General features: G+C 36.8%; 1 protein-coding gene across 3 annotated transcripts in view; it reads right to left on the bottom strand.

Moving 5' to 3' along the window:
- Positions 1–14556: 14556 nt before the first annotated feature.
- Positions 14557–26277, bottom strand: part of LOC138705204 (cyclin-dependent kinase 2-like) — a 64684-nt gene continuing 52963 nt past the window's right edge. For all 3 annotated transcript variants that reach the window (XM_069833950.1, XM_069833961.1, XM_069833971.1), the window contains one exon: positions 14557–25208. In XM_069833950.1, the coding sequence (XP_069690051.1) occupies positions 25092–25208 (117 nt within the window). In that variant the 3' untranslated portion in view covers positions 14557–25091. The remainder of the gene's footprint in view (positions 25209–26277) is intronic.

The following is a 26277-nucleotide window of genomic DNA, read 5'->3' on the forward strand; positions in this document are numbered from 1 at the left end:
GTAGCGGTTTAACTTTATTACTAGTGAACCATTTATTTGATTAATCGTTTGTCTTCGAAATAGGCCTACTTCTTATAAGCTACAGCTCATCGTCTTCTTGTATAAGCAGTAAGGACAGAAGGAGCAGAAATAAAGGATGCCGGTGTCGAAATACAGTTTTAATATTGTATTGCTATTTGTTTTTCACTGGGTCTGAAACGGAATTGTATTGGTTTTATCCGTATTTAGTTTAAGTACATTACCAGTGAACCATTTATTTTGTTTATGCCGGGTGTTGTTACACATTTATGCATGAAAGAAAAATGCTGCTAATTAACAAAACTATGGACTTAACTTCATAAAATTTACATGAAATATGATATATCAGTTGTCTTTTTGCTTTTGACATTGCAGTTATGTGCAGCACACACAACAGGCATGTTTTTTCTTCGTTTTTTTTGTACTTCTTACCTCCGTTATACAACATTGTAAGCAGACGAATTTTTACAAAGGTGGGCGCTTAGCTCAGATCTGTCATGTTTCGCGGTGGCACCGCAAAGAGCGCTGTACAGGACAACATGGCCACTCTATAGTCTTCTCTTTCTAACTCGCTGGCATAAACAGTAGAGAACAGTTAATAAAGTACTGCCAACTTCATGGTGTTCATTTTAACTGTATCGATAATGAATATTAAATCCTATAAGAAATCAATAAGGTAGGTTGATTACGAGGCTCGAGTTTCCGTAATGTCTTTTTCTCTACTATTTCATCGGGACGCAACTATGCCATGCCCCTTATCTCTACCTGATGGGAACGGGGCGCAACTATGCTCACAAAACAAGGACCATTTTTTTATCTGCTGCATCTTAGGGTAGGTACACATTGGAGCAACGATAAACGATAAAAGAAATGACCTAGCGACGCTTTGGTATTATCGAAGAATCAAGTGTTCATATCGGAGCGACGAGGACGCGGGAAGCGAACATTTTGATTTATCAGTAGAAGATATTCTATGCATCCACTTAATGAAAGAAGATATATAGGAAATATCAGCTGCTAGGTTCAAGTTAATATAACTTAAATACGTACAAAATTGAACCCGTTTCTCATCCCAAAGGTAGTATAAATTCGTTGTGTTGTGATTGGTTATTGTGATCACATAATGTATCACGAATAAATACACAACTGATCAATTTGCCAATATCTACAACAATTAATTTAATATGCCGAAATAATAATAAATCTATTAATATTCGGATATATTGATAACCACCGGTCATTATACACATCAATATTATCTTAATCAGAGATTATATGAACGACAAGAGCGAAGAAAATGGAATTTATTTTTTCGTCGCTTTTATCGTGTATCTTCGCTTTTATCGTTACTCCAATATGCACACCTCAATGACAATGCATGCTTCAATTCTCTCTGATATAGCATCGCTGCTTCTTTTATCGTTTATCGTCGCTCCATCTTGTACGTACTGTACCCTTACTTGACCGTGGGGCGCAACCATGCTCAACCTCCGCTCAACATTCCGCTATCAGTCAACCTGTATCTTCCCGGCCGGTATCTGTATTTCGAAGTCTATTAATCACTACAGCACTAGTTTTTCTTTTGTTTTTGTAGCAACCAGGCAACGTGTAGTGTCAACAGCGAATAGAGATTATAAAGAATGGACACTGAGCGAATTTTCCTGTGTTTTGTTTCTCTGTGCGCCAGCGGTTAGTTCCACTTTCAAGCGCTAGAGGTAGTGTAATCGAGCATACGCTAAGATAATAATTGAGAATAGAGTTGAGATACAGGATCCAAACATCGCCTACCTTATTGCATAATCCAGTAACGCTTTGCTTCAAATAAATTCAAGTTAACAGCTTTTCCTTATTTCTCAGTGACAAACTAGTTGTAATAATAATATTTTATATTTCAGATATAATACATTATATTATAAAATTAAGTATCGAATTCGTTGAATATTTGTATATAATATAATATAGGTGTATGGTTTTACTTCTCGTAAGAGTTTTTCCCCCCCCCCCCATTTTCAGTGCTATGAAATCATTACATATTTTAATTGTTTTTGGGGTCAACATCTCAACTCTCATTATAAAGTTAATGACGGATTTATTATTTTATGGATCCAATTTATTTTATTTGAGTACATAATGTACCTAGATGTATTAATTATATGTGTTATATTTCCGCTGTGTCGACTGCTAGCTGGTGTGATGTCAGCGCCAACTCTAGGGAGAAAGCAGAATCTCACACTTTAGCTGGCTTGAAGGTCATTGAAATCAGTCCGTCTACATCAAAGATACCGACGCGGAGTGTCCATTCTTTATAATCTCTATTCGCTGGTGTCAACTTACGAGATAAACAACATGAAATATGAGGAAAGAGTACGATCGTCTAAAAATTAAATTCTCTAGCAACATATTCTTAACTTACGACGTTAGATATTAATAGAGATTTCTTTCTAACGGGTGCGATGATAAGATTAAACTTAATCGAAAGGCCTATTGTAATTAATTAAAACTTTAAAAACACGTACGTGCACAATAATTTATTAATGGGGAGCTTATAAGAAAGCATTCTTTCTTCTCATTACTATATTATCATCTAGAATATGATATTAATGATGAATAAAATTTTAACTTAATAAGCAATTCATTTAACTTCGAAGGAAATAACCAGTGAAATAACTACGAATAAAGTAGACCGAGCATCATTACAATAACGGTGCATTTCCTACTTAATTAAGAGTGTGACATTGTGAACAAATGATAACGATTTATGATTTTCTATCGTCATCTTGGAACCTATATTTCTTTTATAAAATATAATTAAAGGAATTTCGTAACAAAATATGATCAACTTACAGTTTAAAATCTGTCAGATGAATCCACATTACACTCTCAAAGTCGCCTTGATAGCTCAGTTGATAGATTGATTTCGACTGACTGATTGATTTCACAACGGCAGATTCCAGGATGAATCCTTGCACCTAGGTCATTAAGGCCCATTATCCTACACCCTATATGCGATGATGAGTCCGACGTACAAGCCCGGGTGGCATTTGTGAGTCCAACGCTAACAGGCGGGCCATCCTTCCTGTACCCTTCAGTATCTACTGACGAGCCGAACCCAGAGCACGGAGCCCCAAGCCCTTAGAACCTAGATCAGCATCGGAAACCCGTACTACCCCCAGATATCAACCCAATCTATTTTTACTATTACAGAATAAAATAAAGAAATAAATTATGGTTTATTTAACGACGCTCGCAACTACCGAGGTTATATCAACGTCGCAGGTGTGCCGAAATTTTGTCCCGCAGGAGTTCTTTTACATGCCAGTAAATCTACTGACATGAGCCTGTCGCACACTTAAATGCCATCACCTGGGCCGGGATCGAACCCACAACCTCGAGCGCAGAAGACCAGCGCTATACCAACTGCGCTACCGAGGTCGACACTATTACAGATGATAGATGAAATGAGAAAGCTGAAAGTTAGAATTTATAAAATAGTTATATTACCGGTTGTTCTGTATGGTTGTGAAACATAGACTCTCACTCTGAGAGAGGAACAGAGGTTAAGGGTGTTTGAAAATAACGTGCTTAGGAAAATATATGGGGCTAAGAGGGATGAAGTTAGATGAAAATGGAGGAATTACACAAAGTAGAACATTACGCATTGTATATGGATCATGCGCGGAGATTAATAGGAAGACAGAAAATAGAAAAGATTGGAGAATGATAGATCTGTAGTGAAAGACTTGCTCTTGGGCAGAAAACTATGAATGAATGAATGCAGTGGAATCCAGAAGGGGGGAAAAAGAGCGACGAAATGAATACCATACCACGTAGGACTTGGAATTGGAATGGAATATAAGTGAGGGGGGGCACGGATGGCCCAGCACTGCGAACCTGTTGAGATATATTGCGCTAACCCTCGATATGGAATGAGTTGCGTGCCATAGATCCCCTACGCGCACCAACCCAACCACATGACTCCCTAACGACTGGTCCCTACAGCCGACAGAATCCATATACCATTCCTGCTTCGGCAACTTCCCCCAAGGCCCCCCTGTCGGTCCGAGGCGAAACTCCTCCCCCGATTAGGTCCGCCTCGGGTGCTCGTTGCAGAAGCCATCCAATGTCGCTTAACTACAATCCACGGAGGCCGATCGAGAGAGCCAGTAGCTTCGGGAGGCCGCCTATAGAGTGATCTGAAAAACCAGAAACGGGATGATGAGGAAAGGATGATGGGGGAGGAAAGGAAGTGGCGAAGACCACGTAGGAGTTAGAGACAATTAAATCCCAATTTCACTGGCTAAAGAAGGAACCGATAACAAGCAGTAATCAATACAGAGTTTGGTGGTTTAATCTTTCGCACTCTAAGGCAGAAAGACACAACTGCAAAATTCGATTTACAATATCCATTACCTACACCAAGATTTTTCTTTCTCTTTGTCAGTGTCTCTAGAATTGTTCTGTAACAATACCGGTAACATTAAAATAGGCCATGAATGGCTATTTCATTCCAAATCTGCTGTAATGAATAGCAAAGACTATCCAGCGTATGTGGTGCGAATCAACATTAATTGAGATTACCATCGTTCGTTGCTTAAAGTGAACTGAATGCTGAAGCCAGGGTTGCCAGATAAAGGAAACAAAATCGTCGTACCAACTCATGAAAATTGTCGCACTTCAACATAAAATTGTCGTACATCTCTCACTTCGCTGTAGATTATTAGTTAACCGGGGTTCAAATCCTGATTGGGACAAGTAAACTGGTTAAAGTATTTTATGGGATTTTCTCTCAACCATTAAGAGAAAATGCGGAGCAACTTCGGCGCTGGACCGTGGATTTATTTCGCTGGCTTTACCATCTTAATCTCAATCAGACGCTAGATAACTATCGCAGTTGATAAGCGTCGTAAAATCATATAATTCTACCTCAAAATTTCAGTCTCAGTTAAGAATACTACTAATAATTATATATTGTTCACATCCATAATGATATTCGACATTCAAACAAATCACCACCAATTTCTTCATCATCAAAAATGTCATCGTCGTAAAGCGTGCACGATGACGTTGTTCAGAATCAACATTGTTATATTTTATAATCAGAAGAAATTTGATCTTTGTTATTTAGTATCAATCAATACGACAGCTGATAAATTATATAAAATTAATTCACACTACAGTCGACTCAAAACCGACACTGCTATAATGTCACGCGTTTAGACTTCTTTATCCTATTGCGGTACTATTTCATTCATAAAATACTTCCTTTTTCGAACATACAAGGGAAGTTAATTTAAACTGGTATTACTTTGGTATACATGAAACCTAGAGCTCAAGATGGCAAATTATAACTTGAATGACAAGCGTAGTCACCATATCGATTTTCAAAGTATTTTCCCCACTCTTAAAATATGTTCCTTTTGCATTAGTGAAGCACATATTGAATGAAGAAAGCTTGTCTGAAGACGAATTAAACATTAATTTTATTTTAATTATATAAAAATATTATAAGTTCCAAAATAATTTGCTTGCGTGAGCTTTCTGCTTTCTTCATTTCTTGCTTAGATAAGGGTCAAATTTGATAATAATTGCGGCCGGTGGCCTTGCGAGCTGTAACTCACAATAATTTTGTATCTTCAGCGAAATAGTAGTACAAAATTGCGTACGACATGGAGTGCGGTCGTACCTCGTACAATTAGTCAAAATAGTCGTATGCGTACGACTATAGTCGTACGTATGGCAACCCTGGCTGAAGCACAGCAGAGCGAGACGAGGTGGAAGAGAGCCGAGAGGAGAGCCCGGCATGCGTGCCAACTCACTGCTCCTCTTGGTGGCGGTTATCTTGACCTCGCAAGCAGAAAGGCGCTTTCAACAAGGTAACATCATAGTCTAGTACACAGTCTACTATATACAGTCGCGAAGCTTGAGGCGATTTTTTGCAAATCTCGTGATAAAGCGCTCCAAGCGGTTAGCAACTAGAAACAATAGACTGTCCACGGTCGACTTTGGACTGAATCGTATTTCCATCGAGTGCTAGCTCGTTCCGTATTTCACATTGATGCTTGTGAAATGTTCGTTATTGGTTGTAATGAAAATGTTAATGGCTAAAATACAATAATTGGAATAATAATATTTTACTAGAGACGTAGAAAAATTAAGTTTGTTTTAATGAAATTTATTGATCACGTTTTATTTTCAATTCTGGTGGGATTATTATTGCTTAGGCCTACTTTTTTTTTTTTTCAAAGGATATGTTTTTAATTATAGCTGTTAATTTTGTTGTTATTTTTATTTCTTACTTTATTAGAGACGTAGAAAAAGCCTGTTACAATAAAATTTATTAATCACGTTTTATTTCCAATTCTGGTGTGATTATTATTGCTTAACCTCAACTACGTAAGCCTACACTACAAGTACCGGTACACGTACATAAGTTAATCCATTAATTCATATTTCCATTATTATTGTTGTAAAGGGAAATGCAAATTAATATTTATTGGTTTCATAGTTAATTATCGCTATAATCTTGAATGAGTGAAGCGATTATAGTAAATTTCAGTTCGTTTTGCACAAACAAAAATAATATTAACCTATTTCTTGCAGGTATCTTCGAGTTTATGGTGGAATTTAATATACTTCATTAAAATAACAAATTAACTTTATGCATTTAATATTTCAATAATGGAAGGAAGGTGTTAATTTTTCCAAAAGAACACGACAACGAAAGTGTAACATATTTTGTCGGCTGCCAGGAGAGAGATCTGCGATGATGAGCAGAGTCCGTGGATATCCACGGACTCTGATGATGAGGCGATAGTAGCGATCCTAGTGGTGGGCAACTATCCATGTTTGCATTTTTACTACATATTGAGCTTCGCGACTGTATATAGTAGACTGTGGTCTAGTAGGTATATACAGTCACGAAGCTCAATACGTAGTAAATATGCATCCACAGATAGTTGCTAACCACTAGGATCGCTAATATCACCTCATTACAGACAATGCGAAATAGTATCGGCACAGTCTATTGTTCCTAGATTAGACGGCATTTCGGAAGGCGATCAGTGCTACATGCGCCGTAGCATTTCTGGCATGTGACGTCGCAAGCTTGTACAGTAGAACCAATCAGAATCAGTCTATAACAAGTACTTTCCGAGTTCGTTTGTTCACGTGTGAGTGTTTCAATACATTGAATAAGTAAAACTAACATTTACTCTGTATGTGTAAGATAAATACGTAAATTGAAGAAGAGACTGTAAAAAGACAAGTATTGCACAGGCAGGCGTGGGAAATAGTTTTTAAGGTGTACAATTATTTTAAAAACGTTGACAAGCAGAACACTGCCGGCCATCTTGATGCTGACTACAACGTTGCCAACGCCCAAGAAACGACTGCAGAAGCATGTGGTATGGGATTCAGAACCGTGCAAAGAATATTGTTAGTGAAGGAAAGAGGGTTTGTTTGGTGTCATGCTTAAGTAATCAACAGCTAAGATCTTTTGATAATTTAAATTCTCTCCTGTGCTATTTGTATTGCATATGCGCGTGAAGTACAATGTGGCAATGTTGTACGCTGCCTTGCTCTCTCTATCTATCTCTCTCGACGCAAACGCTAGCAGACTACCGCCTTCCGAATTGCATTCGACTCTAGCACCCTCACAACTCAAGCTTCGAGACTGTATATAGAAGACTGTGGTAATATTGTGCAAATGGCTACTTCACATAGTTCATTCTTATAACATCTTTTATAATTCACACATCTAAGTTATCATTCTACATTCTTTGGTGGGTATTCTGACCATAAGATAAGAACGGTAATGAAGTAACTCAAGTAACAGTGGTATGAGATCATAACGGCAGCTATACTTCATTTTATATCATGGAGTATGGTTTCACAAAAAGGACTTTGCCGACAGACCTTCTACTGTCTCCTACCAATAGTCTACTGTTATAGGTCTCGCAAGCACGGAATGCCGACGGAAGGAATGCGAATCAAACACTGCGATAAGGAAGAGCGGGCGACAGGAAAGGTCACGAGATAACGTGAATGATATTCAAGAGTACAGTCGGAAGAGAAATGACATCAATAGAATCAGTCTTGCGTTGTGATAGTTACATTACGTCTTTAGTTTGTTCCATTGCATGTGAATACGTGTCTTGTATCGCACGGTATTATTATTTCATTCGTAAACATATTTTGCGCGTTTAATTAGCTTCGAATTTTTCTCTTGCTACGTTCTTTATTTCCACAGTGATGTCCTCACCTGTTTATATTCTTGGAAGAGGCAGTATTTCCATCGGCTCGCTCCTCTCCTCCCTCGGCGTGCTAACATACACACGTCAAAACAGACAGCAACGCCACCATTGGTTTTCGGTAATCGTTTCTTGCGCGAGCTATATAAATAAATTTCTTCCTTATTGTGACGGAAATCTTGTCTTCGCCTGTTAATAACCAATCACAATCCTCTTTTAGAAAAATTGACAGGTCACCTTCATATCCACGTGGAGAGAGAGTTGCCACATCTTATCCGAATTTCAAGAATTCCACCAGTTAACACAAGAATATCATTGAATGTGCCAACTGTGAGCATGGGAATGGAAGGACGGGATGGAATGGTCAAATGTGTTTGTGTAGGAAGTCGTAAATCTGTTAAGTGAGCGTTCAAAGGAGCTTCCGAACCAAGCCCTCTTGTTCCGAACTGCACACGATCATAGTGAATATACTTTATCGGCGAAGCTCAGATACTGTGCTCCAACCACGAGAAAGTCTTTGCGGAACGAAACGCAGCGGGGTGATGCTGTGAATGAATGTTGATGTCATAAGATGTCATAAAGTCGCACACGTGGGTACTCGTATCTCTATTGGCTAGCTCTCACAGCACAAACAATAACATTGACACACACATATTTATACTACCTTAGTTACAAAATTAGATCACTGTTAATCTCCTGGTCTTTTAATCTCTCCATACAGGAAATAACATATGCAGTAGCCTAGAGCGCATGGTTTTTAAACTGACGTTATAACGATAATATTATCTATCTACTTCGCTCCAATAGATGACGCAATAGTAAGCACATTCCTTTCACGATTGATCTCCTGGTTGGAGAATGGTACAAGGAGCTCTTCTCCTGAACCTAGGCTGATCGTAGGTTTGAATTGCGCTCGAGCTAAGTAGCTCATTGTATTTTCCCGACATTTTCCAAATTGTAAGGTGAATGCCAGATACCGGCCTAAACATTATCTCGTCATTCTTTCAGGTACAACTACTGTAACTCGTCGCCACGGCAAAGAGCCCCGTGACATCATTGATGTTCCTCCAGTTCGAGATAAAGACGCTGACTACATTGTAAAGATTCTGCCTTACGATGGACTGCCAATTGTAGTGCTATACAGAGAAGGCATTCTGGAGGATACGGCAACTATCGTACATGGAGGTTCTGAGTTCACTTTCCGCATTGACAAGACCTCGCATACTGATACCATCAGATTCCGCATCTCTTAACATCAAATTACCACCACATTTATCTAAAATTAGTGTATTTACTTACAGCTACCGAAATATAATTAAAATGATAGCGAAAAAATTCTCTGGCCCAGCCGACGAACCTGCACCCATCATCATCATCACTATAATTTTCTTCCCGTTTATCTTAGACTTCTTCCACTAAGTAACGATAGGCCTATTCATAGATCATCTTTCCATCTTTTTTCAAAATTTTCTAATATCTTTTTTTATAGGTACCTAGGTTCGTAGCATGGCTCTTTGATGTTTTAGGATATGATCCGTTTGCATTCTGTTCTTACCTCATAATTTATTTTCTATTATGTTACTTTTTTATGATAGGAAATAGGTTAAAATTCGGTAATTTTTGGTCAAAAATCACCATTTTGTTGTAGAAAATGATGCTATGATGGCTACTTTACACTGATGAAGTTTTAGAACTGCCTTTTCCCGAAAGTGTGTTACACGCTATTAATTTCTACGAAAATACAATTAAATATAATTAATTAAATACAATTAAAAATATAAAAAAAAAACGTTAAAACGCGTTTTCACCTTAGTCATCAGGTTTGTTACCAAGACACTAGTAGGAATCCATTGTTGATACAAACAGCTATTCAGCTTGGACGACTTTTGTATGCTTAACGTTTCAATATTTATGTCATTCTGAATTATGGATTTTGAAGACGAAAAGTTTATGGGCACACCACCAGACGTGGCATTAGCATGTTCATTTAAATTTTTATTTTTATTTCTATAAAGAAGTGTGAAGGGTTGAAATTATTGAGCAGAGACCGGAAGTTTAGGCATTATGAAACATTAAAATAGGCAGGCAAAAATGCCTCATAAATTGCTAAAATAGGCAGGCAAAAAGGCATTATAAATAGCTAAAATACGCAATAAAAGGCAATTACAAAAACCTTGCACTTTCCACAAAGGGATTTCGGCAGCAAGAAAAGTTTTACAAAAGTCGAATGCAAATTCAGATTTTCGACTCGATGTTGCAATTACTGTAGGAAGCAAAGAAATTTCTCCCCAGTAGCCTTGGAAAGTGCATTTTTGTGTTTGGTTGTACTGATATGATGCGATATGAAATATTTAGCTAGCTAGCTACAACGTCGCAATGAAAACTGAAAGAAAAATAACGTTAGACCCGCACTCACTGTTGCCTTGTCAAATAAACACAAGCGATAATTAAAATCGCTGTTATACATTTTTGCACGGCAGCACTCACTGTTGCAAAGAGAATATGAACTGACTGAAAGACAATATACCTACATTTGGTTAAGTCACTTTCATTTTAGCGGTTGTAGAAATAAATTAAACTATATCTGTAGGCAATTTTTAATAATAAATACATAAATAATAGATACGTAATCAAATAAAGGCAAAAAAGGCATTTATTTTGTAAATTATGCATTTATATTAAAAAAAAAAAGGCAGAAAAGGGCAACATAAAACTGTGACGTTTCAATCACAAAGGTATAATTCGTACAGATTTACTTTCAAAATGAAGATAGATTTAACACATTTAAAGAGGCATTCTGCCAAAGTTCCGATCTCTGATTGTGAGTTTTCCCATTTTATTTAAATTGGTGGATAATAATTAATCTATTCTAATTCTCAGTCCTTCATATAAATGTGAAGTGTTTCATATTTCATTTAGGTAGACTATTAGTCGCGCGGATGGTAAACGACACGATGGTCTCACCATAATTCCAGGGTCTAGAGGAAAATCTTTAATTTGGGACTCTACTAGCATTGACACTAGCTCCATCTCACTTGCCGAATAACTCCAGACGCGCAGCGTCTGCTGCTGAATTAGCCATGAAGAAAAAAGCCAATAAATATGCACATCTTTTAGACAATTATATCTTTATCCCCTTTGCTGTGGAGACCTTCGGTTCTTGGAGCCATGACGCTAAAGTTCTAGTATCTCTAATCGACCAAATTTTGATCTCCATTACTGGCGATCGCCATTGCACTAATTATTTGCATCAACGCTTAAGTATAGCTATTCAAAGCGGATATGCAATGAGCGTTTTAGGTACTCTTCCCGATTCCAGCCCTTTGCACAAACTTTTCCTTCTTTAAAATTTATTAAATATTCTGTGTGCGTAAGTATATTTTATTTAGGAGAAAAGTAGGATGCTCATCTGTCAGCACTGGATTCACAAAATGCCACCTGTCTGTCTTGGACACAATCATTGCATATATAGGGCGCACAATGGGCCAAAGTGTACGAACTCGTTCTGGGCTGAGCCGTCATAAAGCCAACTCAATCCAAGTATATTCGTGTTTATACAGTTTTATTCTGTATGTAGTAAGCATTTTATTTCAGTTTGTTTTATTTTCCATTTAATAAAAGAATACAAGATCAGTAAAATTAGGACTAAAAATATTTGAATTTATAAATGATCATTTATTTCTGTGAAAAGTGTTACAGCAACATTTGAAATACAAATTTTCGATATCGTTTATTGTGTTTATATAGTTCTTTTTTATATAAATAAAACAATATATAATTTTATGTACTCAGCACAGTAAAATAAGTTATGACAAAATATTTTTAATTTGAAATTATGTTATTGTTTTATAATGCCAGGCATTTGATAAAGTCATTTGACCTATTGCACGCCAATATTTTCAAAGATATTATCATGGTCAGCCAATGAAGCACAGATTTCGAGGTGTTCCAAATCCATTTCTTGGTTTGAATTGCACAATGGACAGTTAGGAGACTGATATATTCCAATCCTATGCAGGATTTTGAAATTATTGTTTCAACAAAAAGAGTTCTTACAAGAATTCTTCAAACACAGATTTCAATTTTGTGTACTTTAGATCAACAAGCGGATTCATAATTGATCCAGCTGCAAGGATGGAAACGTACGAAAATCAACCTACTGAGGTACATCAGGAAAAATGCGACATATACGACCCCACTGTACCATATTATAAGGAAAATATCATCTAACGTCGATGGAAGTTATTGGATTACCGATTGGAGCTAGTGGGACCATCACAAAAAGACTCGAGCATTTTTGCAAGCAGTTTAGTCTAGGCAAACTCTTGTCTCGTCTGCAGTGAAGGGATTTATAAAAATCCTAAGAAACGATCTCTACACGTAAATAGATTGATCTCTTTTCTATGGTGATCTGCTCACTTTAGTTGGGTCTTGCTAAATACAAGACTGTGATCACTTGATAGCAAATGGATACCGTACTAGGAAATTTTATGTTTCTTCTGGAATTAATGATCTTTTGTATAGTAGTCTTCAATTATTTATAATTGTGTTATTTCTCTTCCTTTTCCTTCTCCATTGTTTTTTTGTTTCATTATAATTGTGTACCTACCATTTACTAAAAAAAAAAAAAAGAATTTTTTTTTTATAAGCTTTGTCTTCTAGGCAGCCTTCATTTGGAGGAAGCTGAATAAAATTAAAAAAAAAATAAAATAATAATAATAAAAGTTTTAATGGTGATAAAATGGTTAAAAATGTTGTATTTACTGAATGTACATTATTAACAACATACGTAGACACAATACCACTCTTATGTAATATATCTAATAATCCAAATATTAACAAAGACATGAAAAGTGTTAGATTAAATTTAACAGGCACGAGTGATTCCGGATTGCATTGCAATCAGCAGTAGGTGAATCTCAGCTAACCCTGGGAGGGATGACGTCACTGCATCAATCAGTGTAGCAGTTTTTGATGCATATTGAGAAATGGAGCATCTTAGAAACATGTGGTTTTTACGGTTATAATTTCCTAAACAAAATCTTTATTATGAGTACAATATAGAGCCCTGACATGAAAGGACCAGTGTATTCTGAAAAGTCGCATTAATTGGAGAAGGGGTATCCATGTCATGTCGTTACATTGACAAGTACATGCTGCACTGAGCAGTTCGAAATATAAGACCTACTGGGCGTTCAGTTCAAAGTGTGTCATGGCTCGCTGTATCCCGTCATGTGGCTAGTTGATGAGCCTAGAGAATTCAACTTCCTACACTTCCGCAGAGGTGTATTACTCATGTGCCAGAGAAGTTGCCTAGCAAGTACGGCATTCATTCAGAAGAGTACTTACCGATACATATGGTAACGCCGATAGTGGCAGAAATGTGAACTGTTTCGAAACATGTACTGAGGTGAGTTTTTCCTTACTGTCGGGATATGGGGAGAGGGTTAAGACGATTACTTACGTATTTGTTGGCATTAACTTCGACGGTCAACATGGACACGGAGCTTTTGATTTGTGTTGTGGAATGTTGCCGTACGCAACCGATGATAAATACCCTGCGTACGACTTGGCCGAGCAAAACAGTTCAAAAGAGGTTATGGTAGCATACAGACCGCCATCTGTTGCTACTGCATTCAAGTTATACCGTACACGTTCTCAAGTTCAGATTGAACGCCTTGATTAATAGGAAACTTCTCTGACACAAAAGCTGAAACTCACTTCAAATCGCTAACTCATCAACAGCGACGTCATGACACACTTGGAAATGAACACCCAGTAGAGGAAGTAAGGTTCAAGGTAACTTGTGACAACAGCACATTTTCAGTGTGCTTACCAAAGGTGATTCAATGTGATATGCCAAAGGTATTTTAAATCTGGTATTATAATTTTATGAAATTAATATTTTATCTTGCCATCTTCAATAAATACTTCAGCTTTAACATTTTTCTAAGAATATCTGGTCGTAAAAACACTGAATTGTTTCCTTAATCCTGCACATTGCATTACTCCATGTCAAAACAGTTATTTCTAATGATCTCTGCCACATTAGATTCGTCAATCCTTTGTCCAAGGAAAGACAAAATTCTATAAGCCTTAGGGAATAATGACAATGAAACAAGGTTAGAGAGTACTGGAATAAGGGTGTGTAAGTACAATCCAAGAAACTGCTACAGGACAGGAGGGACGGAAAGAAAAGGAAAGGAAAAAGTAACAGAAAATGAAGTTTTTCTCACCTTAGGTTGGCACTGGCTCAAAGAATAAAGGAACACATAAGAAGACCTATAGATCACATTTAATAAAATGTAATATATATTTCAGTAATAATATTTCTTTATAAAAGTAAAAAACATTGTAACAGTCATAAATACCTCCTGGTCACAAGGACACAGGCGAAAATTACACTCATTTTTGCAATTCAATTCAAACCTACATCTACATCTAAGGACGATATTTCTACATTCATTTTTTCAGTTTCTTAAGATTCCACAAATACATTATATAATCACAAAATCAGTGGTCTTCAGTCATTACTGGGCCTGGATTTTGATGATCCCAAAAAATCCTTCGAAGTGACCACTGAATGAAACCAATGTTGTGTTATTCAGCAGATATTTTGATTTCACACATCTTACAAAGTAACATCTCTCCATTTGTAGAAAATATGTACAGCCTTAGACATAAAAAAATGACCAATCTGTAGCATGAATTTGTTTAAGTCCATTTTGAGTAGCGGCTAGTTCACTTAACTAGGGAAAAGATGTTTATTTTTTTTTGTAGGTTATTTTACGACGCTGTATCAACATCTTAGGTTATTTAGCGTCTGAATGATATGAAGGTGATAATGCCAGTGAAATGAGTCCGGGGTCCAGCACCGAAAGTTACCCAGCATTTGCTCAAATTGGGTTGAGGGAAAACTCTGGAAAAAAACCTCAACCAGGTAACTTGCCCCGACTGGGATTCGAACCCAGGCCACCTGGTTTCGCGGCCAGCCGTGCTAACCGTTACTCCACAGGTGTGGACAAAAGATGTTTATTTCACACAGAATTTACCCCTCGAATAAGTCTTTGTTAAAGATTAATTATAACACTTGATCTATAAACAGACAGAAAAGCAACAAACAAAACAAAGGAAAAACAAAACAGAATCGTGCATAAGAAGTTCGTTCACGCGTAAACCTAAGCTCTTATGGAATTAATCAGTTTACCAAAGTGGATTTAGCATATGACAGCTGGTCATTCTTTTTGTTTAAGATTTTACATTTTTCTGAACCTTGAGAGTTAACAAAGCTTTATTTTGAAAAGTTGTTACAGACATGGTCTCTTAGGTGCATTTCAAATAAAATCACTGCTCATTCAATTCAAATAAAACGAACTTCACTTACTACAAATATTTTAGAAACTAAATATGTTTTATAAATTATATTTTCCTTACAGATATATCCAACATTCTGTCAGGAAATCCTTTATAATTTTACGTCAATAAACTAATTCCAAAATTCTGTTTTTTATGTACAGTAGTGGCAAAAAAAAAAAACCCGGACTGACCCTTGTAGCTGATTTCAGATTCCGTAGCACAGTGACAGCATGATAGACTGGTAACTAAGACTTTCGTGGTTCGAATCCTGCCTGGGAAGGAAACTTTTTTTTGTTCCTTATTCAAATTTATTCCCAATACTTTTTGCACCGACATTTTACTACTTAATTAACTTCTTATTCCCAAAACATAAATTTTACCAGCTTATTTTCTAATGGCTTTCGAAATGGGCTATGTCAGCAGTCGAAACTACAACAATTTCAATAGATTACTCGCTATCTTGTGAATGCGGGCGTGGCATGCACGTGGCCCATTTTGGGGACTCTGATTATTCTGTCGGTCTGGTTTTTTTTGCCAATACTGTACATCCACAAAAACGAAAAAGTTTGCAGCTAATATGTCCTGAAGATATGCCCATATTGAAGAACAGACGTGTATTGTTACAGAAATTTTCACATTACTTGATTACTTGTACTTCCATTTCTTTTGCGTCAGAATAAATGCATTAATTCAAAAGTAATGTATTACAATGAATACTTGACATTGCATGATCAATTACATGACAATTAGCAAAGTAGCCACTCAGAGATTAATGAAGGATCGAGAATATTAGGTCCTCAGCTTTCAGGAATGCTGATACTAAAATAAGTCTCTACATACAGAATGTGTTAATATGTGAATAAGCAGTTGATACAGTGTCGTTAAATAACAAAGAAGAATACGTGAATATGACCAAATTATTTGCGTAAATCTTGAAAACATATACCAGTATGCACCACAACCAAAAGAAAAAAAATATTTAAAATTCCGAGACTGTAAATTAAAAATGCTTTACAAATTATGCATCTCTGGAATGTAGGGAACACAAGCAGAATATATTAGTCCACTAGCAATGGCTCTGACAAATGAAAGTTACATGTCACAAAAATCCAGGCCCTGCTCAACACATAAGTCACGAGACCAAGGGCACCAGAATGGCACTAATCACAAAACTAAGAGTATCAGAGCGACACTGAAAGAATAAGAAAATACATGTATTTAATAATAACCATGATGATACTACCATACAAACCACGCAAGCGAAATCAGTTTAAAAAAAGAAAAGTTAACACAAGTCCAAATTAGAAACATCAATTTTTATTGTCCATAGTTGTCTTCTGAATGTTTAATAATGCTGTATCAGCTACACGGTTATCTGGCATCAGTCGGATGGGTCATTATTCCATAGATATTACATTAGCATTGACGCTTTAAGGTGTGGAACAAGTTGGGGGTTTTATAATTTTTTGGCAAGATGAAGCCAAGGATTCGCAATAGATTACAGACAATTGTCCTATGGTTGGGGAAAACCTTGAATCATATTATGTTCCTCTAATTACTCAGAGGTTATACGCTGGATGGTGTTTGGGTAAAGGGAGGTAAGTCATAAAAATGAGTTTTGAAATAAATGAAAATTTAACCTCAGAAAGAAAACACATCAAGTGCTAGTATTATTTTGTTTTCTGCACGTCCACTTGTCAATTTGAGTGCGCTCCTTGTACGAGACGCGTCCATAAAGTAACTTTCCCACTCGTCTCACAGCTAACAAACCACATGTTGCGCGAAGCGACTGAGTGTACGTGATAGAGTAATGTCCTGGCATGGCGCATGCGCTAGCAGAACTTCCCGAGTGCTCTCAGTAGCTTCGTTGCAGTGGCTGAAGATGGACGCTCCTATTCCAGCTCCCACTGCATGTGAAGTGCGATCAGTGATAAAGTTTTTGAATGCACAAGGCATAGCGTCAATCGAAATTTATCGTCAGCTGTGTCAGGTCTATGGGCCTAACTAATGTCCTGAGAAGCAGACAGTGCGTTGCTCCACAAGGTCGTCTGTGATGATGGTTGGCCTCCCATTGCGCTCGTCATGCACATTTTGGCGTTCTGCTGAAAATTGCCTACAGCAGCAAAGCACCATCTGCTTGCACATGATGTTAGGCCCATAGACCTGGCACAGCTGACGATAAATTTCAATCGGCGCTATGCCCTGTGCATTCAAAAACATTATCACTGACCGCACTTCACACACGGCGGAAGCTGGACTAGGAACGTCCATCTTTAACCAATGCAACGAAGCTATTGAGAGCACTTGGGAAGTTCTGCTAGCGCATGCGCCATGCCAGGACATTACTCTATCACGTACATGCAGTCGCTTCGTGTAACATATGGTTTGCTAGCTGTGGGACGAGTGGGAAAGTTACTTCATGGACGCGCCTCATATAATGGTAGTTGACTTAATATGTCAACATATATGTCGAACTTGGAGTCAGGCCACAAAGGGAAACTAGAGGAGAGGGATTTGATCCGGTGCAGTGGATTGAACTTTGGCATAACTCAGTGTGTATAGCACTTGATAGCTACACAGAACCAAGGAATCGGGTTCGATCCCCAGCCCCAGAGCAAATTTTCTCCTCTAATAACCATTGTTAACATTTGTTAACGTAACAGATATACTCTGTAGGACCAAAAAATTCATCTTTACGTACCTACTAATCACTGATTATCTCCTTTATTCACTGGAATGCGACCGATTAGAGATTAACGTAGTTAAGCTCCTGTTTAAGTCCTAACCGAAGTCGATGCACAGCACAAATGCTTAATCAGGGTTTAGGTGGTAATTTTAACCAGGGGTTACATTAATTGATATTGATGCAAGTGGCCATAAGAGACATAACCTGCTGCAATACAACTTTGGAAAAGGGCTAAAAAAAGTCTGATTCAAGGAAGAATTCTATTTACAAGTTAAAAAGTATGTTAGGAATGTTAAAGATATCCTCATTTTTTTCACTTATCTAATCCGAAAAGGGGGGGGGGGGGGAGAGACAGGAGGAAGGATAATCGAAGACAAAAATGAAAATATCTGAAAGATACATATTTTACAGGTCATGTTTTTTAACGTTAATAAATAATTTCACTTCATATTCATGACTTTATGCTGAAATGGTCCAGGTAATGATCAGAACTGTAACAATTTTACTACCGTATTAAAAGTTGGAGTAATGGTAGCTGTGGATATACTTGCAGGGTTGCCAGAATTAATAAGCTGCCTTATGCTGTGCACAAGTCAACTCAAAGAGTGAAATGTAAGACATTTCAACAATGTAGCAGCCTCGATTCTTTGTGGTCCAATAATTCATCATTGTTCTTTCACCATTTATTTCTAGTCTATGATTAAGTTACTTTCAAGGTAGAAATATCTATCCGAAATATCTATGGTGTTTTTTCGTTAAAACATGGTAACTCCAAAAAACCCGTTTCGGATACAAGCATTTTTATTTTCACTTTTCCTATACAGATCATAATTCTAGCTTACATACAAATGTGAATGAAAATAACGCAAGATTAGTTGGAGATATCATGGTTATACCAAACAAAAGAGAATTGTTTGTTATTATAGGGTTGCACTTTTAGCTAAAAAGGGCCATTTTTGGAGTTACCATGTTGTGACTGAACACCACAGATATAATCTTCTTGGCTAGTCGAGATAGATACTTAAAAAATTCATACCTAATAATATCGTTAAATGTTACAACCCAATGAATAGAATAACTAAATAAGCATAACTATGAACGCAATTTTCAATATTTCTATTTAATGATATGCAAGAAAATATAATTCCAGTCTTCATTTATCTAATACTGTCTATAACAGCAGATTTCTGTTCTGAACCATGTTTACACAGACAATTCAAAACAGAGATTCTGTTATATAAATGAAATTTACTGATAATAGTACATAATAATTTTGCATGTTCGTATAAATACATGCAACACCATTTCATATTGACATTTCTCTCTCTCATGAAATTGTTATGTGTCAGCATACATCTGATAGCTGGGCTCATCATCAATGATGATAATAATAATAATAATAATAATAATGCATTAAATGAAACTGTAAGGGCCGTATTCATAGACATTCTTAGTGCAGGCTTCCGGTGGATGATCAGCAAACTAACGTTTTTCGTATTCATAAACCAGTGTTAGTGATATGATATGAATCCTGTACAAGTAATCAGTACATGGCTAGTTTAGCACGCTCAAAGCATGGGCTTGTGAAATGTCTATGAATAGCACCCTAAGAGAATATGATAGAAAATACAAAATTAAGAATTTTTTACATTTCATATTTTCGTATGGAAAGTGATCAATAGTATGATTTAAATGACTGAACTATGATATGGAAATTCTGAGTGATCACACAGTGATAGAAAACACTGTTTAAAAGACTTCATTTATATGACTGTTCAAAAGAACGTCCGGAATCCTAAAAAGTTCACATTTTTTTAATTTCCTTCCATGTTGAAGAGAATAATACGATGTGTGTAATAAGAAAAATAATTTAACTTTAAATAAATTTCAAAATTAATTATTTTCGTCAACTACTTCCTGTATCTACAAACAGGCACAGTGACTATTTTGTATTTTAGATATGTGTCAATGAATAGCACTCTAAAATCAGGCTAGAACATGCACTAAATATTTAGCCTACTTTTTTTTAAAATATTTGTACTGTTAAACAATAAATTATTTAGAGGACGCTTAAGGGAGATGAACGCTATGGATAAAAGTCAGAAAAGTAGCAAGTAAAGTTAGTTATATTTGACACAGTATCATGTGGAATGTTTGAAATGCAATTTCCCCTTATGCAAAGTAAGAGATATTAAAAAACATTAAGAAAATTGGCTCAATATGATTACTAAAATCTTCACGAATTACACGTTTTGAGCTTTTTTCTTACATTGTACTAATTCAGAAGAAGCAATTTTCATACAAAATAAATTGATCATTACATTCTAAAGAAACAAAGAGATCTGGCACATCTTTTGACACGGAAATTGGTTGCTGTTCACCTCGGAATAGCTCGAGAATCATGTGCACTGTGTCTGCATGCTTGTGTTTTATGTAGAGAGATTCGAAGTATGGTCTTTGTAACAAGACAAGCTCTTATCGCTAAGCCATAAAGGCTTTGTAGCAAACAGTAAAACCTTGCTAAAACATACCCTCTGTAAAAAGGAAACCTGCACAAATGAAAAATAGATTTGGGAACGGAATGATTTCCTATGTAAAAACATTACTTTAAAACGGAAAACTGCCTAATGCGAAAATGGAATCATTTTTGGGCACCATTTAGGTAAAAAAACCTGACTAAAACAGATAATTTTAAGCGTAACTGTTGCTAAACTCTTTTACACCATTTTTAATTTTGCGATAATACTGTACGAAACATGACATAATTTTTTTGTGAGACTGTACATGCAATGCTCTGGAAGACTTTCACTATTCTTTGTCTCGCATTGGGAGTGAAGCTTCTCTCACCATGTCACTATTCTGTGTTTGTCAAGGACCGGGGCAGGTTACTGACCTCCTGTACTGTTATTGCTCCCAACCCTCTTGCATTTTCTTTCATTTATTCTCAGTTTTGTGCTAACAAACCAATACAGTGATAAAGGATGGTGGGAGTAGAATAAAACAGTGAGTAATTATAGTGTAGTGTCAATTTAGTTTCATATTTTCGTTTATTTATTCTGAGTTTTGTGTTAATATGTCAATACAGTGTTAAATAACAGTGCGAATAAAGTATAACTGTGCGATTTAATAAAAAAAGCCTAGATGACCAGTTCTATCATGGAAGAGTGGCTTCATAATTTTAATGGAGCAATGAAACGTCAAGGTCGTAAGGTCATACTGTTTTAAGACAATGCTACCTGCCATCCAAGGATTGATTTGTCTAACGTGAAGTTAATCTATTTTTCATCAAACACAACTTCAGTTACACAACCGATGGATCAGGACGCAATTTACACTCTGAATTGATGCAGGACGCAAAGAAAATCCTATACCGTTCCCTTAAAAAAAAAGTTGCGGCAATGCACTTTACTAGAAATATGGGTGCCAAGAAACTAGGGCGCAGAGAGAGAGAGAGAGAGAGAGAGAGAGAGAGAGAGATGGAGAGAGAGAGAGAGAGGGAGGGAGGGAGGGAGAGGCTGCAATTACGTAAGTTAACAATTATGAAAATAAAATTCACTTTGCATGTACTGTAGTAACTTTTATTTCAAATTATTTCTTCATTGTGTTCTTCCTACAGTGAGCATATTGCAGTAATCTATTCTTAGTTTTGCCAAAACTCAACCCTTTGTAAAAACAAAAACCTGTGAAAGCGGAAAAAAAATCTGGAACGATCGCGTTTCGTTTTAGGAAGGTTCTACTGTATATCACTCTGTGACAGACAGATATGTCACTGCTATGACTTGATTTCATCCTCAGACCTCAATGTTTAATATTTCCCCCTGTGAATCTCACGTTAACACAAACAACACTTAGACAAATTCACGCTAGCGACTCACCATGCTGAATGGTGAACAGATATACATAATAAAAATTACAAGATCTTCTCGCCACTCTTTACCAATATACAGGAACTGGTTAGGATATATAGGGCTTTAAAAATTTTAAGGTAACTCACCAGTCAGGCAAAAATTTCACTAATCAGCATGGTCAAACCACAGAAACGCAATTAAAAAGAATTTCTTTCACTTGACATAGCTGAGTGCTTTTTCAAGCCCTGGTTAGGTATTCAATATTCTCTTGGGGGGGAGTGGGGAGGACCACAGACATACAGATACACACAGAGTAGAATCCCATTGGTCCAAACCCTGCTAATCCGAACATCCAAAAAGAAAAAAAGTAGTGGGACGAGGAAAGAGAAGAAAAAACGAGTATTTGAACTGAAACAGTAGTATAATAATATACTTTAAGGGAGAGAAACTTATACTTCCTGAAATACATGATTGTAGACCGAGGGATATGTGCCATGCGAAAAACTGTTCGATCCCATGGTGTATATATTAATTTTATCCCGATTAGGAGTAAATTATTGTATTTAATTTCTGAAATTCTTATTACTGAAGTTTGCTGCAGCTATTTTATTGAGTGTATATGCACAGATAGAAAGGAAATACAGCAACAATGATTGATATGTTTCATTGTTAATATTTCTTTCCCTTAGGGAGAACTACTTTCTTTCTCTATGGAGGAAATGTTATATTTCTCTCCCGATTTGGTAACCTCGAAATCGACATTTACTCCTTGTTGTGAAAAAAAAAAAAAAAAAATTTAATTCAAAGGGTACAGTACTGAGAAACTCAAAATATACAATATACAACACAACTTTAGCACTAGTGAATGAATTAGGGATCAGTCCTTGTTTCCCATACTATTACGACAATCTGTCAGTTCCTTCTGACAAAGAGCAGATATTCTTGATGAAGTGGTAATGTCCTGCCAATGCTCCGTGGCTTACTGCTTGCATTCCTGTCTCCTGCTTAACCCAAGCAGAAGAAAAAGAGAATATTGAATACATATCCAGAAACCCAACGAAAATGTTCAGTAACATATAGTCTAGGGGTAAAAAAGACGGGTGTAAACCAAAGGCATATGTAACACATTAAAGTATATCTCTAGACACACAAGACTATAATAAGTGTATGATGAACATTCAGAACCTAGATAAAGAATAAATACAGATGAAGTGCCTCAGCAAATCACTAAAGAAACTATTTATAAAGGAAACAGAATTATATGTACATCGAACTGTTCCATGAAGCAGATATGTAAACAATTAGAAAAAACTCCTCATTTTAATAACTTGCTAAAAGGCACTGATGATATACAGCTAACATATGGATGTGAAATGGATAATAAGATTGCATTTTTATGAAAAGGATCTTCTCACACATTCATAAAAAAAATATGGCATGGGAAGAAATGAGTTATTATGGGACAAATGCAAATGACACACACTAGCATTATATATACAATTAGGAAAAAAGGAAGAAGTATTTAATATGATATGGTCATATTACGCATATAGGAGAAAAGCATAAAAAAAAATGTTAGAATGATTCCTACTGACAGGAGGAGATGTGGAAGATTAACAAAGCAGATGGTAAGCAGAAATCACAGAACTTGGCTTACAGGACGCAATATTTGCAGTTAAAACAGATCAGTCTCTTGGGAACAAAATATGTTACAGCAGATCATCGTGTATGGATTATGTTTTCTTTAAATGTTACCAGAGTTAAATCAGATGTTGGGAAAAGAGACTATCATGATTTCAGTAATATCAATAGTCAAAAGCCATTGCTGTGCTAGAGGTAAGTATCAACAACGCTTACAAATTTTAGGACACTGAATTTGGAATTACAATAAAAAGGTGTGGCCGATTAGTGATTACAGTTTCTGTATTACAGAGAATTATGCCATGTTCTTAAAATTCATCACTCATATAATACACAGTGGAAAGAACTAACAATACAGGAAGGAGGGAGGAAAGAGAAAAAGAAAGTTTACAAAATTTAGTTTGGAGGGTATGTTCTCTCAGGTTTCTATCATAGTAAACGTTTAGAATTGCTTGGAATGGATTCTGAACACATAAAATGTGTCTTTCTTCTGCTATTGAGCAATTGTTTAATCACAAGATAAAATCAAGAAACTAAACAAACAGGGTAAAATTCGGTGAGTAATTGGTTTCTAACACTGTACTTGTATAATTTTAGGTAAGAGAACATATGAAGAGTCCACTGCAAGAATGATGGATGTCATTTGGAATACAGTTTGCAGGAGAAGCAATTGAAAGTTTGAAATGCTTAGCGCTCAAAGCTTAACTGTGATTTTCCAATCATTACTGGACAATGCTATCAATGTTAATGCCATATAACTCTCTATGTACATTCTATATGTCTTAAGCTATGCATTGACAGTCTTGGTTCATTTTCGACAAGAAAGTGACATCCATCATTCTTGCAGTGGACTCTTCATATATGAAAGGCACATGGAAATAACAAACTTTGTCCACTTTTTTCAAAAATGAGTTATGCATGTTGTGTGTGGTAGGATTCCACGTAGTTTAAAACTATCAATGAAACACTGTGATAATGTGAACAGTCTAAATGCTATGACAGATTTTAGATTTGGCATATGAGGAAAGAATATGCTACAGACAGACCTTAAATTGTTCTCCTGAACAATTTGCTAAAGTGGACCAAGCTCGTTCTTTCTCTGTACCCTTCATACAGATTTCCTTCGAAACTGCAATCAACTTGGGACTCCCCATTACCATGATCAGTGCCTTCAAGCAATTCAGAAGTGAAAGTGAAAAGCTGTGTATTTGGACAAAATGTAATTCTCATTGCCTCTGTTGTGAGGACATTTCACTGTGTCATAACTGCAGCATACCCGAGCAAGTTGTTTGTTCATGTGCCATTTGGAGGTGGTAGAGGTGGTGGCTGCATTTCCACATCATCAAAGTAGCTGTGTTGCAAAGCCTCCATTGCCGACACTCGCTTGTTTGGATCATAGGTTAGAAGTTTCTGAAACAAGAGCGAAGGGTCATTTGTAAATACCAGAGCTTGTGAATACACCTTACGTTGTTTTTTAAATAGTAGTATGGATCAGCATCAGCCTTTAATCATAATGCCAATCTAGTAAAAGTAAGTGAGCACAAGAAAACGAATACATTCACTATCATATGCTTAGTTCACCGTCTTCTAGGTAGCCTGGCTTCAATCCCTGGTTAGATCATGTTGGAATTTGTGGTGAACAGACATTGCAGAGTGTTTTTCTCGAAGTACTCCACTTTCCCAACTCTCTCTCCCCCTCATTTCATTCATCATCGGCAATAGTTAAAAATAGTTTGGAATGAAGTCTTGAGGTAGTACATTCACAGTCTAGAAGATACAGTCACGAAGCTCAATACGTATTAAGTATGGATCCACAGATAATTGCTAACCACTAGGATCGCTAATATCGCCTCATTACAGACAATGTGAAATAGTACCTGCACAGTCTATTGTTCCTAGCACCCTCACAACTCAAGCTTCATGACTGTATATACTAGACTGTGGTACGTTTCTAATGCTCATAAAGGAAAGGTTTGGAGATCTGGCCTCTAGAATTTATCAGGTATTTGTCTACTTGTACAAGAGCATGGCTGTTTTTTTTATTTTAGTTGGTTATTTAACGACGCTGTATCAACTACTAGGTTATTTAGCGTCGATGAGATTGGTGATAGCGAGATGATATTTGGCGAGATGAGGCCGAGGATTCGCCAGAGATTACCTTGTATTCACATTATGGTTGGGGAAAACCTCGGAAAAAACCCAACCAGGTAATCAGCCCAAGCGGGGATCGAACCCGCGCCCGAACGCAACTTCAGACCGGCAGGCAAGCGCCTTAACCGACTAAGCCACGCCGGTGGCTAGCATGGCTGTTCGGCTATTCAATCATTAACAGAATAGGAGTGGTAAGCACAATAAGCCTCAGGCTGCAGTGCAAGCCTTCGGGTCCTTCCTCTGTACCAGAGAGAGAGAGGGAGGGAGAGAGAGAGGGAGAGAGAGGCAGAGAGGGAGGGAGAGAGAGAAGGAGAGGGAGAAAGAGGGG

The sequence above is a fragment of the Periplaneta americana genome, chromosome 1, assembly GCF_040183065.1.
Source record: "Periplaneta americana isolate PAMFEO1 chromosome 1, P.americana_PAMFEO1_priV1, whole genome shotgun sequence".
Lineage (NCBI taxonomy): Eukaryota > Metazoa > Arthropoda > Insecta > Blattodea > Blattidae > Periplaneta > Periplaneta americana.